Source organism: Zygosaccharomyces rouxii (genome assembly GCF_000026365.1).
Source record: "Zygosaccharomyces rouxii strain CBS732 chromosome F complete sequence".
Classification (NCBI taxonomy): Eukaryota; Fungi; Ascomycota; class Saccharomycetes; order Saccharomycetales; family Saccharomycetaceae; genus Zygosaccharomyces; species Zygosaccharomyces rouxii.
The window spans coordinates 208829-228067 of record NC_012995.1 but is presented as its reverse complement, the minus strand read 5'-3'; the positions used below and the strand labels follow the sequence as shown (position 1 = coordinate 228067).

Below are 19239 nucleotides of genomic sequence, written 5' to 3'. Positions count from 1 at the left end.
ATAGAACAATATCTGGTTTTTAAATGGTATGTATCACTAACCATTCCTGACATTGAACTAATTCAGTCAAATCGTTAAATGTCTGCTTGCCGTTTGGTCTAGCTCGACATCAATAGCTCTGGAGTTTTGTTAATGTTCTTACTTTGCAGTACTCTATACCGCTGATTGATAACTAAATGTATAAGTATCTATCGCGTGACTTGTACTTTAGTTACCCTACCAACTGCACTCCCCCCTCTAATACTTCTTTTTACGTCTCGCTATTTCCTGATTAGTCCATCTGTACCAATCTGGCACCCATTCTCACGATATCCAAGACAAAACAATACCATATCCAGTCCCTTTAAGGAATGTGTTTTCAGCTATTGTATTATTCTCAAAAATCCAACCAAAGACCCACACGAGAATCTACTACTATAAATCATTTTTTTGGTCGAAATTACAATAGAAAATCCAATACTTGAGCACGAAAGGATAAGGCTGTGATAGAATCAAAGGAGTACATATGCATATGCATATTCTTATGCCCCCCAACTATGCAGAAACAAGACTATTATAATATAGATGTAATATTTTATTAGGATTGTTTTACATTTTATCTATTCAGGGACAAAAATAAATGGCCGTACATATATAATATATTCTATGAGAGCAGAGAAACCCCCAGACAGGTGTAATTTCAATACCCTGTGATATAGAATATGAAAAAAGCAATTAGGCCAAAATAGAAAGGGGTATAAGTGTCACAATTAGAAGAAGAAAGGCAATAAAGTCAATAGACTCAACAAGAGTCCGTTGACTGGGTTCACCAATCTTCCAGCTGAGCCCTGAAAGACGGTTTGAGGAGCAACCGTTGGTAGGGCAGTGATGTCTTTACCAACAGGCTTAACGATTGGTGCTTCTCTCTTTACAGGTAAAGTGTTGTTAGAGTACCCTGAGTTGGAGACTAAAGGAGTGGCGGCTGCAGCTGTACCAGTTGGACAGACACAGTTACCAGAAACAGTTTCAGTGACGGTTTGAGTTTGAACTTGAGTTACAGTTTGGACGGAGACGGAGACGGACACTGGGACAGTGTTACCACCGTTGTTGTTACCGTTGCTACCACCGGTTGGTTGGGCGGTTCTAGTGATGGTTTGAACTTGTGGAGTTGGTTCGCCGTTAGCACCGTTGTTGTTAGCACCATTGCCAGCGTTGTTGCCACCGGTTGGTTGAATGGTGGTGATGATGGTTTGAACTTGTGGGGTTGTTTGACCACCGGTTGGTTGGACAGTTCTAGTGATGGTTTGAACTTGTGGAGTTTGTTCGCCGTTAACACCGTTGTTGTTACCACCGTTGTTACCACCGTTGTTGTTACCAGTGCCAGAAGTACCTGTAACGCCATTAGCACCTGCAGCTGTACCGGAAACTGTGATAGTAGATGGAGCACCTGCACCACCTACAACAGTTTTAGCTGGGATAGTAGTACCTGGGACAGTGCTACCTGGAATGACGCTACTTGGGATTGTAGTACCTGGAGCCACGCTGCCTGGGACGATACTTGCTGGGACAGTGCTACCTGGGATGGTAGTACCTGGGACGGTACTTTCTGGGACGGTGCTTGCAGGAATAGTAGTACCTGGGACAATGTTACCTGAGACGGTGCAACTTGGGATAGTAGTACCTGGAATGGTGCTACCTGGGACGATGCTACCTGGGATGGTGGTGCCTGGAACAGTACTTGCTGGGAGAGTACTTGCTGGGACGGTGCTACTTGGGATGGTAGTACCTGGGACGGTTCTTGCTGGGACGGTGCTACCTGGAATAGTAGTACCTGGGATGGTGGTAATTGGGACTGTGTTTGAACCAGAACCAGAACCAGAACCATTTTCATTGGAGCCAGAGCCGTTGCCGTTAGAACCTGAGCCGGAACCATTGCCGTTAGAGCCTGAACCAGAGCCTGAACCATTACCGTTGGAACCAGAACCATTTTCATTGGAGCCAGAACCGGAACCATTACCGTTGGAGCCAGAGCCATTGCTGTTAGAGCCTGAACCATTACCGTTGGAACCAGAACCATTTTCATTGGAGCCAGAACCGGAACCGTTGCCGCTAGAGCCAGAGCCTGAACCGTTGCCGTTGGAGCCAGAGCCATTTTCATTGGAGCCTGAACCATTGCCGTTAGAGCCTGAACCAGAACCATTTTCATTGGAGCCAGAACCGGAACCATTACCGTTGGAACCAGAACCATTTTCATTGGAGCCAGAACCGGAACCATTACCACTGGAGGCACCACTGGTTGAACCAGAAGAACCGGTGGTAGTGTTTGGAACAGAAGTCGAACCGTTAGAACCATTACCACTTGATCCAGAAGGAGACCCCGAAGTGGTTGAGTTAGCGCTGTAGATTGGACCCGAAGTGGAGCCATGGGAACCATTGCCATTAGAACTAGAAGGTGAACCAGAAGATGAACCGGAACCATTACCATTAGTATTGGAACCGTTGCCATTCGATCCAGAGGATGGGCCAGTGGAGGCACCGCCAGTTGAACCAGCGGCAGCGCCAGTGGAGGTGTTTGGAACAGAGGATGCACCGTTGGAACCATTGCCGTTTGAACCAGAGGCGGTAGAGTTAGCACCACTGCCTGATCCAGAGGATGGGCCAGTAGAGGCACCGCTAGTTGAACCAGCGGCAGCGCCAGTGGAAGTACTTGGAACAGAGGATGCACCGTTAGAGCCATTACCGTTGGAACCATTGCCGTTTGAACCAGAGGTGGCAGAGTTAGCAGCACCAGTGGAAGTGTTTGGAACAGAGGATGCACCGTTGGAACCATTACCGTTAGAACCATTGCCGTTTGAACCAGAGGCGGTAGAGTTAGCACCACTGCCTGATCCAGAGGATGGACCTGTGGAGGAACTGCTAGTTGTTCCAGCAGCAGCTCCGGTTGAAGTGCTTAGTACTGTAGTTGAACGGTTCGATCCGCCGGGTGAACCATAAGATGAAGCACTGACAGTACCAGAGGTAGGAGAGTTACCACTGCCGCTTGCTTCAGAAGATGGAGCACCGGAAGCGCCACTGCTTGAAGCAGATGAAGCACCAGATGCACCGCTGCTTGGAGCAGAGGTTGAAGCGCCGGAAGTAGCAGAGTTACCGCTGCCGCTTGGAGCAGATGAAGTACTGACAATTCCAGAGGTAGCAGAGTTACCGCTGCCGCTTGGAACAGAGGAAGCACCAGAGGTAGCAGAGTTACCACTGCCGCTTGCTTCGGAAGATGAAGCACCGGAAGCACCACTGCTTGGAGCAGAGGAAGATGCGCCGGAAGCACCAGAGGCACCAGAGGCACCAGAGGTAGCAGAGTTACCATTGCCGCTTGGAGCAGATGAAGCACTGACAATTCCAGAGGTAGCAGAGTTACCACTGCCGCTTGCTTCGGAAGATGAAGCACCGGAAGTACTGGTTGGAGCAGAGGAAGATGCGCCGGAAGCACCAGAGGCACCAGAGGCACCAGAGGTAGCAGAGTTACCGCTGCCGCTTGCTTCAGAAGATGAAGCACCGGAAGTACTGGTTGGAGCAGAGGAAGATGCGCCGGAAGCACCAGAGGCACCAGAGGCACCAGAGGTAGCAGAGTTACCGCTGCCGCTTGCTTCAGAAGATGAAGCACCGGAAGTACTGGTTGGAGCAGAGGAAGATGCGCCGGAAGCACCAGAGGCACCAGAGGCACCAGAGGTAGCAGAGTTACCGCTGCCGCTTGCTTCAGAAGATGAAGCACCGGAAGTACTGGTTGGAGCAGAGGAAGATGCGCCGGAAGCACCAGAGGCACCAGAGGCACCAGAGGTAGCAGAGTTACCGCTGCCGCTTGCTTCAGAAGATGAAGCACCGGAAGTACTGGTTGGAGCAGAGGAAGATGCGCCGGAAGCACCAGAGGCACCAGAGGCACCAGAGGTAGCAGAGTTACCGCTGCCGCTTGCTTCAGAAGATGAAGCACCGGAAGTACTGGTTGGAGCAGAGGAAGATGCGCCGGAAGCACCGGAAGCACCACTGCTTGGAGCAGATGAAGCACTAGATCCAGATGGAGGAGCACTGGAGCTAGTTGATGAAGCACCAGTTGCACCAGAAGTAGCAGAGTTACCGCTGCCGCTTGCTTCAGAAGATGAAGCACCGGAAGTACTGGTTGGAGCAGAGGAAGATGCGCCGGAAGCACCAGAGGCACCGGAAGCACCAGAGGTAGCAGAGTTACCGCTGCCGCTTGCTTCAGAAGATGAAGCACCGGAAGTACTGGTTGGAGCAGAGGAAGATGCACCGGAAGCACCAGAGGCACCAGAGGTAGCAGAGTTACCATTGCCGCTTGGAGCAGATGAAGCACTGACAATTCCAGAGGTAGCAGAGTTACCACTGCCGCTTGCTTCGGAAGATGAAGCACCGGAAGCACCACTGCTTGGAGCAGAGGAAGATGCGCCGGAAGCACCAGAGGCACCAGAGGCACCAGAGGTAGCAGAGTTACCGCTGCCGCTTGCTTCAGAAGATGAAGCACCGGAAGTACTGGTTGGAGCAGAGGAAGATGCGCCGGAAGCACCGGAAGCACCACTGCTTGGAGCAGATGAAGCACTAGATCCAGATGGAGGAGCACTGGAGCTAGTTGATGAAGCACCAGTTGCACCAGAAGTAGCAGAGTTACCGCTGCCGCTTGCTTCAGAAGATGAAGCACCGGAAGTACTGGTTGGAGCAGAGGAAGATGCGCCGGAAGCACCAGAGGCACCAGAGGCACCAGAGGTAGCAGAGTTACCATTGCCGCTTGGAGCAGATGAAGCACTGACAATTCCAGAGGTAGCAGAGTTACCACTGCCGCTTGCTTCAGAAGATGAAGCACCGGAAGTACTGGTTGGAGCAGAGGAAGATGCGCCGGAAGCACCGGAAGCACCACTGCTTGGAGCAGATGAAGCACCAGAGGCACCGGAAGCACCAGAGGCACCAGAGGTAGCAGAGTTACCGCTGCCGCTTGCTTCAGAAGATGAAGCACCGGAAGTACTGGTTGGAGCAGAGGAAGATGCGCCGGAAGCACCGGAAGCACCACTGCTTGGAGCAGATGAAGCACCAGAGGCACCGGAAGCACCAGAGGCACCAGAGGCACCAGAGGTAGCAGAGTTACCGCTGCCGCTTGCTTCAGAAGATGATGCACCGGAAGCACCAGAGGCACCAGAGGCACCAGAGTTACCGCTGCCGCTTGGAGCAGATGGTGAACCTGTTGAAGAAGTGCCTGGAGCACTGCTGGAACCACTAGTAGATGATGCGCTTGAGGAAGTACTTGGTGGGATACTAGAGCCAGATGGAGGAGCACTGGAGCTAGTTGATGAGGAGCTGCTAGAAGTCGTGGAGCTAACAGGTGAATCTGGATTTCTCCAGTGATAACCTGCGAGAGAAGAATCCACAGCTGGACAACCAGCCGCCAAATTATAGGAGTTACTAGCAGCCAAGGGATCAGGTAAACCATTGCTATAGGTATATGTCAATTGGAAAGCTGGTAACCAGATTTCATTACCTTGTTGAACACCATAAGACTCAAAAGTAGCAGTATAGTCCGTTGGAGAAACCGTATTTAACAAACCCGCAGAGTCAGTGCTGTACAAAGTAACTTGGTTCTCCGGACCATCGATGTTGGTGATAGCCAAACTTTGCAAGAGATTAGAAGCAATAGTGCTTGAACCAGTAACATGAATAGTCACGTTATAAGTGTTATTCCCTAGGTAGGAAACATCGGTAACATCCATGTTTTGTTGGAGAATACTAACACTATTCAAAAAGCTTCGACCTGGGCAAGCATCTTCAACGTCTTGGATCTCGGTTGATGAACTGGTTGATGAACTACTTGGATCACTGCTGGAAGTACTAGTAGATGAAGCGCTTGAGGAAGTACTTGGTGGAACATTAGATCCAGATGGAGGAGCACTGGAGCTAGTTGATGAAGCACCAGTTGCACCAGAAGTAGCAGAGTTACCGCTGCCGCTTGCTTCAGAAGATGAAGCACCGGAAGTACTGGTTGGAGCAGAGGAAGATGCGCCGGAAGCACCAGAGGCACCAGAGGCACCAGAGGCACCAGAGGTAGCAGAGTTACCATTGCCGCTTGGAGCAGATGAAGCACTGACAATTCCAGAGGTAGCAGAGTTACCACTGCCGCTTGCTTCGGAAGATGAAGCACCGGAAGCACCACTGCTTGGAGCAGAGGAAGATGCGCCGGAAGCACCAGAGGCACCAGAGGCACCAGAGGTAGCAGAGTTACCGCTGCCGCTTGCTTCAGAAGATGAAGCACCGGAAGTACTGGTTGGAGCAGAGGAAGATGCGCCGGAAGCACCAGAGGCACCAGAGGCACCAGAGGTAGCAGAGTTACCGCTGCCGCTTGCTTCAGAAGATGAAGCACCGGAAGTACTGGTTGGAGCAGAGGAAGATGCGCCGGAAGCACCAGAGGCACCAGAGGCACCAGAGGTAGCAGAGTTACCGCTGCCGCTTGCTTCAGAAGATGAAGCACCGGAAGTACTGGTTGGAGCAGAGGAAGATGCGCCGGAAGCACCAGAGGCACCAGAGGCACCAGAGGTAGCAGAGTTACCGCTGCCGCTTGCTTCAGAAGATGAAGCACCGGAAGTACTGGTTGGAGCAGAGGAAGATGCGCCGGAAGCACCGGAAGCACCACTGCTTGGAGCAGATGAAGCACTAGATCCAGATGGAGGAGCACTGGAGCTAGTTGATGAAGCACCAGTTGCACCAGAAGTAGCAGAGTTACCGCTGCCGCTTGCTTCAGAAGATGAAGCACCGGAAGTACTGGTTGGAGCAGAGGAAGATGCACCGGAAGCACCAGAGGCACCAGAGGTAGCAGAGTTACCGCTGCCGCTTGCTTCAGAAGATGATGCACCGGAAGCACCAGAGGCACCAGAGGCACCAGAGTTACCGCTGCCGCTTGGAGCAGATGTTGAACCTGTTGAAGAAGTGCCTGGAGCACTGCTGGAACCACTAGTAGATGATGCGCTTGAGGAAGTACTTGGTGGGATACTAGAGCCAGATGGAGGAGCACTGGAGCTAGTTGATGAGGAGCTGCTAGAAGTCGTGGAGCTAACAGGTGAATCTGGATTTCTCCAGTGATAACCTGCGAGAGAAGAATCCACAGCTGGACAACCAGCCGCCAAATTATAGGAGTTACTAGCAGCCAAGGGATCAGGTAAACCATTGCTATAGGTATATGTCAATTGGAAAGCTGGTAACCAGATTTCATTACCTTGTTGAACACCATAAGACTCAAAAGTAGCAGTATAGTCCGTTGGAGAAACCGTATTTAACAAACCCGCAGAGTCAGTGCTGTACAAAGTAACTTGGTTCTCCGGACCATCGATGTTGGTGATAGCCAAACTTTGCAAGAGATTAGAAGCAATAGTGCTTGAACCAGTAACATGAATAGTCACGTTATAAGTGTTATTCCCTAGGTAGGAAACATCGGTAACATCCATGTTTTGTTGGAGAATACTAACACTATTCAAAAAGCTTCGACCTGCACAAGCGTCTTGGACGTTTTGGATCTCAATTCTATCCCTACGTGCCAATCGATCTGGCACGGGACTAACAGTTGTAGTAGTGGACCCGCCCAACGCAAGAACGAGGGGAGCCACTAGTAGCAGCAACGAATAAAGCGACCGAATCATTAGGAAATGTCTGCTTCCTTCCTTGCTTTTTGTTTTTGTGATTTACCTTGGAATAGAACAAGAACAAGGTCAAGAACGTTAACCTTCCAAAGCCTCAAGGACCGGTTATCGGTTGAATATATATGGAATATACTGTTGGGCCAGGACTAAAAAATTTTGCCCAGTGGGTGTTCTTCAGGATTTTCGTTTGACTTACTCAAGGAAAAAATGACATTGTGCTACGGAGAGGTATCAACTCAACAGGATGTTTGAGCAAAAAGTTGGTTAATCAGCATCCACTGTGGTGACCTCTCAGTTCTTAGCGACACTCATACAAGCGCGTACAGATTAAAGAGAACATACTTCGACGGTAATAGTACACATTTAAAATGGCCATTTAGAGTATAGGTCAACCAACTACGGGCAATTCCGAGTCGGTCATCAGTTGCTTAGTTCTTTGGTTTATTCTAGTTTTGCGAATATTCTTTACTCGGTGTTGTCTGCAGCTAATTAATTACTTGGCTCGCATTCCTATTTCCTGCGAGTTTGTCTACCTGCAGCAGTCCGATGCTCGATATGACTAAAGACTAGCAGAAGCACATTGTCCCGCGGGGTGTTTATCTCCTCACCTATGGGGATGTGGTTCCTTAGACGACGGGAGCAAGAGATTAGATCCTTTGGGAAATCGTGCAAGAGGATCTTCATATTTGAAAATAAGATTTGCAAGCTCTCATTGGCCATTGCCAGTAGCAATTTTCGCGCTGTTGTAAGCAGTACCGCTCAACGCGATGGGCATTCCCCGTTAAGGAATGTCATGACATATGTCCGATATCACTGAACTGAAATAGAAAATGCAGGGCATTCCCAGCAGAAAATGTAGGACATTCCCAGTAGAAAATTTTCCCAATGGAGTTTATGCGCACAGTATGTGCGCCATAGTAACGGTAACTACAAGAATAGGTATGGTTACTACAATAGTAACTTTGCCAAGGAATAATTTATTTATTTCGGCGTTTAAGCGATATACGAGGTTATTGTTAAATGTATTCACTATTGCTGTTGCTTAGAGTGATGCGCCATCCACTATTGAAAGCTCTATCGGTTTCTGCAACTGCAAGTGTTGTAGATGTTGGTGCCGCAGTTGCTTCTGCAATCCAGTTTCTGTGGTGGCAGTTTTGAAGGTTGGCCCTACAACAGGAGACATGGAAGGGCTATCGTTCACGTAGTGCGGCGTATTGTGAGGATCCTTATCTGCACCATTTTCATCATCACTTCCGGATAAAGTACAACTACCGTGGTCCGGACTCTCGGAGTTAGCTCTCTCGGGCTTAGTGATACGGGAAGCAGCAGCGGCATCATCGGTAGCGGCAGCAATCTCAACAGTGTCCGGGAAATATGCGCAAATAAATGCGGAAATCAGTAATGTGACGGAGCCAAGTAGGAGGAAAATAGCCCACTGTAACCGTGCAAATAGCCAGGGAGCGGCCAAGGTGAGAACACAGTTAGTCGCCCATCCCACTGCCATAGAGACGGCGAGTCCTTTGCTGCGAGCACGTACAGGTAGAATCTCGCATGTGTAGAGCCAGGGTGCAGCACCAAGTGTTAGTGAAAAAACGGAAACAAACAAATAACACAGTGAAAGCACATAGGGTGCTCCTTTTGAGCTAACCGTCCATGTGAGAGCAGCATTTCCACCTAATGGTTCCTGTACACGATGTCCTTGTAGAAGCATTGTGAGTGAGAGTGAAATCATTATTAGTGCAAGTGGATAAGCACCTGCTAATGTGATGTCCTTACGACGAAGTCGGTCGAGGAAAAGTGGTGGTAAAAGTGTAAGCAATACGTTGATTGCGTATGGAATGGCAGCGGCAGTGCTTCTAACGGTACTTTGGAGGCCTACCATTTCGCAAATATAAACTGCATAATACATGAGAACACTAATTCCGCTGAATTGGACAAGTAGTTGAAGAATCGCTGCCATTGCAGTGAAGGGCAAGTATTTTAATGTAAAGAGATCTAGGTAGGAAAATCCATCAGATGCATCATCTAGTGTGGCAGCCAAATCTAGTTTCTCGAGAAGTTCCATTTGTGGTGTCTTTTCTCCGCAAACACGGTTATGCTCTACAGCTAAGTGGTTTTGGACCTCTTGGGCTTGCTCATACCGGCCTACGGTTGTAAGCCATGTAGGGGATTCTGGTAACCACAGTGAACCAAATACAAAAAAAAGGCATGGTAAAGTTTCTAATGACCATGCAAGTCGAAAGGTCAATTCTTCCTGCCAATAATGATTCAGTAAGATGCACATGCAAAACATGGACAATATTCCAAAAGAACAGGCAAATTGAACGAAGCCTAATGTTCGTCCCTTACGTTGTGGAGATATTACTTCACTGCAGTAGGCGGTTAACAGAATGGAGAGAATTCCGACGTTCGTGCCCTTAATCCATCTAGATGCTATCACCATCGCAGTATTAATTGAGCCCACCGCGATAATCGAACCCATGAGCCAAAATAATGAACCTAGACGGAACAAACCAACACGACCAAATTTGTCACACAGAAGGCTGTATACCAAACAGCCTGTAAGTCCTCCCAGTGGGTGAGCACCGCTTAACGCACCTTGTACTAGCGGCCCTGGATAATGGAAGTAATCGTTAAAATACGGTTTATCTAGGAAAACCGCCAGTGATGTGACGTCCATACCCATTATAAATCCGCATAAAGATAGAATGGCTGATATTCTTGATGCATTATAAGTGGCAGGCATTGCTTGGGTGGGGGATAGGGTAATGCGAATAATGGGAGGGCACTGTTCTCAAATTGTTTTTTGTTTTTTTTTTTTTTTTTTTTCTTAATTATTTTGCAATTGAATTTGTGACGCCGTGTCCCAAAATTCTCAGACCTGTCGTTGTGTCAAGTCACGCGTGATTATCAGGAATTTTCATCCCGATACTATATGTTATTTGAAGGTTGTTGAATTTCGTCAGAGATAAGCTTGGCAAATCTAGTTTTTGGTCAAAGGGTTGACCATCATAGATTTGCATCGCTCTTCAACTACAACTTCAACTTAAGATAAAGAACTCAAGACATCTTACAAAAATCGTGGATGTTTGGTACTCTTAGGAGACACGGCCACTGCTATAAGCGTAATCACTCCTTGAACTTGTTTCTAATTCTTGGTAACATTTTAGGTTTTCGCATTCCTCGGTTATAAAGTGGGTTTGTATTGTACCTTCGAGCATCGGAATGTGAATTCTCATTGTTGTGCAAACATAAGTAAATGGAAGAACCCTCGAGTAAAGCTTCTAGAATGCTATTTAATGTTTCTAGAATGCCTTCCAATGTTTCTAGAAGGACGTATTGTGATTTTAGGCGCGGTGGTAAGACGGACATCAACATTTCGGATAGCAACGTGATAATCACGTGTGCCGTCTAAAGGCATTTAGTCACCTGATTATATTCCGTGCTAAATCTCTCTACCTTATTATAGAGTCGGTCCAACACCACTAGTAACCCAATAGTATATGCATATATGCGTTAAGGTCCCATTAGATGTTTTCACTATCACAAAGGTTTCAAACATTGGGTAATCAAGCCATTACCTACGGTCTTTTCATTAGCGTTTTCATCGCAATTACTTCTTGGTTTCAATTGCAATCACAAGATGCAGATTTGGTACCATCTACAATTGAATCCATTAAACCATCTTTAAGCTTTCGTACCAGTAGGTATTACGGCTCAGTCAATGGTAAGCCAAAGGAGAATGCAAAGATTACCTTTGATTTAGAAACCGATTTGACACCACTTTTCACTTGGAATACAAAGCAAGTATTTGCGTACTTAACAGCAGAATACGATGGTAAAAATACTCATAACGAAGTTGTGTTTTGGGATAAGATTATTACATCGAAGGATGAAGCTCACTTGAAGGTTAACGGTGCTAAATCGAAATATAACATTTGGGATGCTCAAGATAAATTGAGCGGTAAAGAACTAGAATTCAAACTGAAGTGGAATATTCAACCTTATGTGGGGCCATTAATTTATGGCGAAACAATTGGGTCAAAAGACGTATTGGTACAATCAGCAGCCGCTGATGATGACAACAAATAGAATCTTACTTTTTTTCTACTTCATATATACATGTACTGTTACAATTTTTTGGTTAATCTCAATTGTTGAAAAACTCCCGAATGTCTTTTCTCCATCTCATCCCAACCATTCACGTTTCTAGGATGCATCAAATAATTTTTCATGAAATATGGGTATAATTTAGCTAATCGAGTTACCTCCTCATTTAAATCTTGACAACAATTTAAGTACTGATCCATCGATTCCATCACGCTGGTAGCGACATCCGATTTTAGATACAATTTGTGACGGAAACTTTCAGGATACAACTTTTTATGTTGTAATAACCATGGTAGTTTATCAGCGGAAGTCAATTGTTTAGAATTATGACGAAGTAATCGATATTTGTGAATTAGATTGTACCCATGGATTAATTTTTCGTTAACGACTTTCAGGGCAAATTCAATGGTCCTTGAATCTTTGAACATAGTCATTACCGCCTCATTCCAAGAATCGTTATCCAACCATAACCCCATTTTTTCAAATTTTTGCATCCATTGTGGAATTTCATGTATAGCACCTTTCCATAATAGATGTTTTACTTTGTATGCAAATAATCCAACCATCAATGATTTCATCCTCTTGTTTGGCTGGGTAGCTGAAGGTGTATTTTGAAATTTCTCAATTCTAGCCACATATTTCTGATAATATCCTTCAAAATCTTCCCATTGTTGTATTTCACCCGTCAGCACTAAGAGCGACCGAAGAATAACGAATCGATTTTGTAAGGTTGAAGAGTCGGTTGTTCCATAGAATAACTCACTATACCGATTTAAAAGTTGCAATGCTTCCTGTGCACCATGATACTTGGCAACACATCTCATGGGCAAACCTAATACTGAAGGGTGTAAAAACTGGAAAGTCATCTGTAAATTTCTTTCAGAGACATTCTTCATGATTCGATCCAATAGTTCAATGGGTTGGCTCAAATTCTCTTGGTTACGAATTTGTATTTTGAAAGTTGACTTTATCAAATGATGCAAAATTTTAGAGTTCAATGGTACCTCATTTTTGGTCATCTTGGCAAAAAGTTTCAATACGCCGTCTCTATATGAAATTGAATCGTATGCCTCCATCATCGTTTCAAAGTGAGATGCATCTGCTTGTAAATTTGGATGCTCAATCAATTGATCTAATATATTTTCTGCGGTCTCATAATCCTTTTCTAGAGTGGCCAAATATCTAATCATAACTCGATAGAATTCAGAATCGGTGTTTAGTTTTAATTGGGTAATCATATCGAACAGCTTTTCACACTCTATTTTCTCACCCATTTCAATTCTTGCCGTAATGGCTCTATTGTAAATGGATATTAAACCTTCATCGACTGGTTTTAATTGTGCATACTTTTTAAACAACGAGAGTGATTCCTGAGGGACACCACTAGCGATGTAGACGTCCATGAGAGCTGCTACCGATAACCCCGTTGGTGTTATATTGTAATGGTCTACCATTAATTGGAAAAGTTCCTCTGCAATCATAGTGTTTGTAATCTTTGAACACATGTGAATTAAGATGGAAAAATGCCTTTCAGTGATAACGTGGTAAGCCGATTCAGTCATTTTCTTGAGTAATCTTAATGCACCATCGATATCATTCAAATTTCTATATGCTTTCAACATGATGGTATAGGTGGAAGACGATGGTGGAATGGAATATTTGTCAAATAGATCGAATTGGGCGAAACAACCGTTTAAATCTGCGCATTTATAGTGTACCAACAGTAAGGACTGTAGTACTGCAAAATTGGGTAGCAGCTTTCTTCTTAGTAGTTGTGCATATAGCCTTTCCACATTTTCCAATTCACCTATGGTGGCCAATGAATACATAACGATACCGTAATGTCGTAAATTGGGCAAATCACCCACGTTGAAAAGTGCATTAAACTGATCTTGTAATGATTTCCAATCTTGTAATTCGGAATGGGCTATTAACAAGTAATCGAATTGACGAACATCATCATGAGCATCGGGATGTTCTTGGTATAATGATGGGATAGATTCGAAGCTCTTAAAATGACAAAATACTTTCATGATATTGGTAAGGTCTGCGCTTACAATACTAAAGTTCTGATTAATTTTATAATGCCAAATATTCTCCACAGAATGAAACCGCCTACTGTATGCTAAAAGACACATGAGTGTAGTGGCAAACTGTGATGCCGCTGCTGCACCTTGTATCCTCTTAATATCACCTAAAACATTTTCAAAAAAGCTTTTATTATCATGATCATTACCTCTTCTACCTCGAAGATAAAATAACAATGAACTCATAATGTATTTGTATTGCATGTAATCCGTAAACTCACAATGTCCATTAAGCATTTTCATCCACTTAACCCATTTGATTAAAGGCTCCATAGAGTCCTCGCCAAAAGTTTGATAAGTGGTAACGAATATTGAATTAATGATATCCACTACAAAAGATCTTCTGGTTATGGCAAATTGTGCAATAATTCTCCCCATACATGAGTCCAACTGTGAAGTCTTATGCAATCTTACCAATGAATTCAAATATCTTTTTAATTCATTCATAGAAACATCATCTCGTATTACGCTTTTAATTCCATCATTGTTATTGCCATACAGTAGTCTACTTCCTACGGTTACTACACTGCCATAGGCTTTCTTCTGATAAAGATACCTTAAGAGATAACCTCTTTCAGATGGATGTAATCTCCCATTATGCATATTAATATAATAATTCATCAATGCAGCATTTTCTCGACTTTTTAATGGTTTCTCATCCTTTAGTATATTCTTGATTCGATTCGGTACTTCAGGATTCCAAACAACCTTCTTGTAATGCTTAACCAATGGAGCTGCATACTTCAGCATGACTTTCCTGTCGCAGCTAATTCCCAGTAACTAGCCGCCAATACCTATGGATCGACTATTATCTGATTTATTTCAATATTTAATAGTCCTTCATCCATATATATTGTGTAATGATGAATTTTTTTTCACTTTCGATGGTTTAACGGCCCTTATTACCCGACCATAAAAACAACACTTCTAACCGCCTAACACAAACCTCATTAATAAGACATATTATATTAAAGATAGGGAGCCTGAAAGTCTCTTTATAGTTTTCGGTGAGGCCAGTTTACCCTTATTAGAGCTTTTCCGGGTCAAATATGATATTTTTTATTTTCTCAATAATAAAGGCTAGTTAGCCGCTGGAAAAAAGTCGAATGGGTAAATATAGGCTGTAAAGTTTGTTTATCCAACCCAACTGGCTTCTAAGGCGGTCCATGTAGCATCCTTTTATCAATTCTTTAATTTGTAGGGGATGTTTAGAATATCTCAGCCTTTATTTAAAAAAATAGGAGCAGAACTTAACGTTAAAACAACACAACAACACACAAATAAGTAAATAAATCGAATTGAATCTAACCATTCACTTGGGATGAATGAGCCATCAACGCCATTCCAAGTCATTGCACTCTATCCATATAAATCAGATTTTGAGGATGATCTCAATTTCGATAAGGATCAAATAGTTACGGTCACCAATATTGAAGACGACCAATGGTATTTTGGCGAGTATGTTGGTGAACGAGGCCAATTACTTGAAGGTATTTTCCCCAAGGGTTTCGTCGCCGTTCATGAGAAACCTTCTGACAAACCTAAGGCAGCAGAGCCCACAGCAGAGCCTGCTAATTCAACTGCTTCAGTAGCACTTTCTCATGGGAGTGATAGAGGTGTAGAACAGAACAATTGGGAGGATCCAAACGATCCTAGTGTGTCCAAGATGAAGAACAAAGTTTCTATGTTTGATCAAGGTACATCTGAACCAGCACCACTACCAAGGAACTCAACGTTTTTTGGTGATTCAAAGGATGCATCTGTAAAGAAGACTGTCGTAGCAGATCCATCTCACCATTATACACCTCCTACAGCGTTTGCCCATAGTGAAAAGAAACAGAGGGAACAACCTGCTAAAGTAGATATACCTGAACCTGTCAACCGCGGCGATTTTACAGAATCCCCTAAAGAAGATTTGCCAAAGATGAGCCTGAAAGATAGAATTGCAAAATTACAAGAACAGCAGCAACAGCAGTTACGAAGAGAACAAGAGAAGAAAGCCAAAAAATCTAAGAAGAGAGAATCTATAACAAGCGAAGGTGATAACGCACCCCTAGACCTTGAAAAACCACAACAACCCCAACATGACCCTTTGCGTGCTGGTTCTAAAAATGATGATGCCTTGAATGATTTGAATGAAGGTGTCGAAGGTCTGAAGTTGGATGAAAAGCCAGGGACCAAAGATTTTGAAGAACCACCTCCAGTACCAGTATCACCGGAGAGATATGGATATGAGTCGCAAGGCTTGAAAAAAGAACAACCAGAAGAGCGTCCTCAAGAGTCAGCCAGAGAATCCATGGGATTCATAGAAAGTAGAGAACCAGATGGTGATAAAGAAGCTGAAGAAGGGGGAGAGGAAGAAGAAGAGGAAGAAGAAGAAGCTCGTCGTGCTGCTTTAACTCAAAAAATCGCAAGAATGGCCGATGCTGGTAGATATGGTGGTGTTCCCGTTGGTTTCAACCCCTTTGGTATGCCAACCGCTGTGCCTCCCTCTGGTGAACCCAAGAAGAGGAAATCGACCACTAAGAGTTTCGATTCACAAGAAAAGGAAAGAGCTCCTCCTAAAGTCGTCCCTATTATGCCTTTCGCTGATCCCAATGCAGTGTCCTTCTTGAATAATCCACCTGCAGAACACGATAATAATGCTGAAGACGAAGTTGAAGAAGAAATTGAGGAATTCGAGACTAGAGAACCGGTGAAGAACACAGATGAAATGGATGATCGTGGGGTCATCAATAATGCCGAGCAAGAAAGTTTTTACAGTCAAGAAAGAAATTTACCATTGGATTCAGGATCTAAACCTGCTGTTTCACATTCTTCAAATCGTCAATCCGCTTTTGTAGAACCTGATATGGCGCCCTTAGATAATAAATCTGAACAAAAGGAGCCGCCTGCTACAGTTGAGCCATCAGCCCCATCAGTCCCATCAGCCCCACCAGTTCCACCTATTTCACCTGAAAGATACCATCCTGATGATGAACTAAGGACCCCCGTTGATGACCATTTGTCACAAGCTCCCAAACCACCAGTCTCAAGTTTGGACAACTTTTCGCATTCTAACGATTATGATTTCAGCGAGCCACAATCTTGGGGTTCACCACCAGAACCACAGATACCTCCAATTCCTAACTCATTGGATCCAAATAGTTCCCCTACTTCTTCACGGACAGGTGTCTCTGTCCCACACCGCCCATCTCGTGGTTCTTCCTTGCGGGACTCTGGACCAGGTGCAGCACGCCCTACATCTACTATGTTCCATTCACGTGGCGATGCCCCATCTTCACCGGAAGATTTCGATCATCCGAGAGGGGCTATTTCGATGACTGGCGTGCCTGATTTTCCATATACTCCTGCTCCTCCTGTTCCAGCTGCGCTTTCTGGCGGTGACACTAGAGAAGCTTCCTCCAATACCCCTTCAGGTGTTCCTCCTATTCCTACTTCCCCTCCTGGTCACGGCGGGAGACCTTCTTCGGTTTATTCCGGCGATTCCGGCTCTGCTACCTCACATACCAGAGGCGTGCCCTCTGTACCAAGGTCCATACCACCTATCCCTGGATCACCATCAGCTCCTGGACCACATCCACCAGTTGCTGGCCAAAGTCCATCTGAGAAGCTAAATACAATGTCGAGAACAGCTACTTTTTCTACAAAGGATGGTTCTGGCTCTGCGGAAGGCAAAACTATTAGATTCAGCTCAGAGGACAGCTGGTGGTTGGAAAAGAAGTTTCCTTCACATGCATTCGGTCAAAAAGTTAATTGTTTAATGGAAGTGGATGATCATCTCATCAAGAAGAAATTGCATGAATCCTACATGGTTAGAGACTTCTATTTCTTATTTGAAGATTATTCTCAGCTACACTTTTCTGTGAATTTTGATACGTCGAACCCTCATGCCACAGTACAAGCCAGCCAAGAACATATTCCTTTGAAAAATCAACCTCAGCTTCTGGAAGAATACGCTCAAAGATACGGTAGCTACGCCTTACACAGAGCAGGCTCTTTAGTTGGTAGTCATACCAATGGACTTATTCCTGCAATTTTGTCACATTTGGAAAACGAAGTTATTCACCCAATTGAGGGAAGAACTTTCGGCGCTTCAATTTTTGCCCATAATGCTGGTGAAGCTGTTCATACTCAAGATGTTGCCCAAATAAGACCTGGTGATGTTCTTGTCATGAGGAAGGCTAAGTTTGACGTATTGATGAAATCTGGTTCAAGAGAAATTATTTCAGTTGGTACAGAAACTCCACATGTTGCTATTATTGCTGGATACGAATTTCCCAAAGGTAAATTCCAAGTCATTGAAGAACATTCAGGTAAGGTGGTCACTTCTAGTTACAAAATACATCGTATGAAAGCGGGAAGGTTAAAGGTTTTCAGATTCGTTGGCAGAGACTATGTGGGTTGGTAAACCATCTAGGTGATATAAAAAATGTTTATGTGGATGTGATATATACAAGAGTTTCCATTATCGTGATTCTAATCATGGGTCATACGTACAAGTTTTACAGACAATGTGATTAAAGTGGTTCATACAATTATTCATCACTAAAACCTGGCATAAGAATTTTTTGGTCCCAGAGATGCACCAAAGTGTATAGTAAGTTATTTGCAATTTAAGCTAAATTTCTAAAGAGACCGAAGATTCCTACCGCTTTCTATAGGAATTTTCGGAACTTCATTTGTTCGTCAGAGCTCATCTCTTGACTAACCCTTAGCTCATCGCGGACATGAAAAATTTAAAGCTATTTTACTTTAATCTTACTTAAAATCAAGAGAGCACTAAAAAAAAAACCTCTAGATACCCAGCTATCCATCCCCATAATCATTATGCCAACGTCTAAGCAAATTAGAAATAGGGATAAGTTTACCAAGGAATATAAAGTAAAGGAGATCCAAAGAAATCTGACCAAAAAGGCAAGATTGAGGAAAGAGTATCTGAAAGCTTTGAAGAGTGAAGGTTATGAAGTTCCTGACAAGAAACCAACGCCAGTTTCCAAGGATGATATTAAGCATTTAAAAGAAGAGCGTGCATTACAAGGTAAGAGGAAATTAGATGAGAAGAAGGAGATAAAGAAACAACGAAAAAGGCTACAAGCTGAACATGCTCAAGAGGCCAAAAGGAAAGAGGAAGAGAGGATAAAGATCATCGAGCAAAAAGCACAAGAGCGTGAAAAGAGGAAGGTTAAAATGACCCAAAAGACCAAGACTGGTCAGCCAAAAATGGGACCAAAAATTGACGATATGTTGGATAAGATTAAAAATAATTCCTTATACACAGAGTAACAAGAAGATTATTACATAACAACATCATTTACAGTGGAATCAAATAATTTGTATAATATTTACATGGAATTTTTTCAATGGGAATAAATTGTTTTCAA

The 19239-nt window shown here is 44.3% G+C and overlaps 6 protein-coding genes across 6 annotated transcripts; 3 read left to right on the top strand and 3 right to left on the bottom strand.

Annotated features, from left to right (window-relative positions):
- Nucleotides 1-749: 749 nt before the first annotated feature.
- On the bottom strand, nucleotides 750-7658 carry ZYRO0F02728g (uncharacterized protein; the record flags this gene model as incomplete). Its single annotated transcript, XM_002497271.1, has 1 exon — nucleotides 750-7658. One exon carries the CDS (start codon nucleotides 7656-7658, stop codon nucleotides 750-752), a length of 6909 nt encoding a protein of 2302 aa, XP_002497316.1.
- A 1042-nt stretch (nucleotides 7659-8700) lies between these two features.
- Nucleotides 8701-10404, bottom strand: ZYRO0F02706g (uncharacterized protein; the record flags this gene model as incomplete). The annotated part of the gene is made up of 1 exon (XM_002497270.1): nucleotides 8701-10404. One exon carries the CDS (start codon nucleotides 10402-10404, stop codon nucleotides 8701-8703), a length of 1704 nt encoding a protein of 567 aa, XP_002497315.1.
- A 785-nt stretch (nucleotides 10405-11189) lies between these two features.
- On the top strand, nucleotides 11190-11750 carry SPC3 (signal peptidase complex subunit SPC3; the record flags this gene model as incomplete). Its single annotated transcript, XM_002497269.1, has 1 exon — nucleotides 11190-11750. One exon carries the CDS (start codon nucleotides 11190-11192, stop codon nucleotides 11748-11750), a length of 561 nt encoding a protein of 186 aa, XP_002497314.1.
- A 38-nt stretch (nucleotides 11751-11788) lies between these two features.
- PET309 (Pet309p) lies at nucleotides 11789-14605 on the bottom strand (the record flags this gene model as incomplete). Its single annotated transcript, XM_002497268.1, has 1 exon — nucleotides 11789-14605. One exon carries the CDS (start codon nucleotides 14603-14605, stop codon nucleotides 11789-11791), a length of 2817 nt encoding a protein of 938 aa, XP_002497313.1.
- Nucleotides 14606-15176: 571 nt separating this feature from the next.
- On the top strand, nucleotides 15177-18266 carry ZYRO0F02640g (uncharacterized protein; the record flags this gene model as incomplete). The annotated part of the gene is made up of 1 exon (XM_002497267.1): nucleotides 15177-18266. One exon carries the CDS (start codon nucleotides 15177-15179, stop codon nucleotides 18264-18266), a length of 3090 nt encoding a protein of 1029 aa, XP_002497312.1.
- A 419-nt stretch (nucleotides 18267-18685) lies between these two features.
- On the top strand, nucleotides 18686-19141 carry FYV7 (Fyv7p; the record flags this gene model as incomplete). The annotated part of the gene is made up of 1 exon (XM_002497266.1): nucleotides 18686-19141. The coding sequence occupies one exon, from the start codon at nucleotides 18686-18688 to the stop codon at nucleotides 19139-19141; it is 456 nt and encodes a 151-aa protein (XP_002497311.1).
- Nucleotides 19142-19239: the final 98 nt, after the last annotated feature.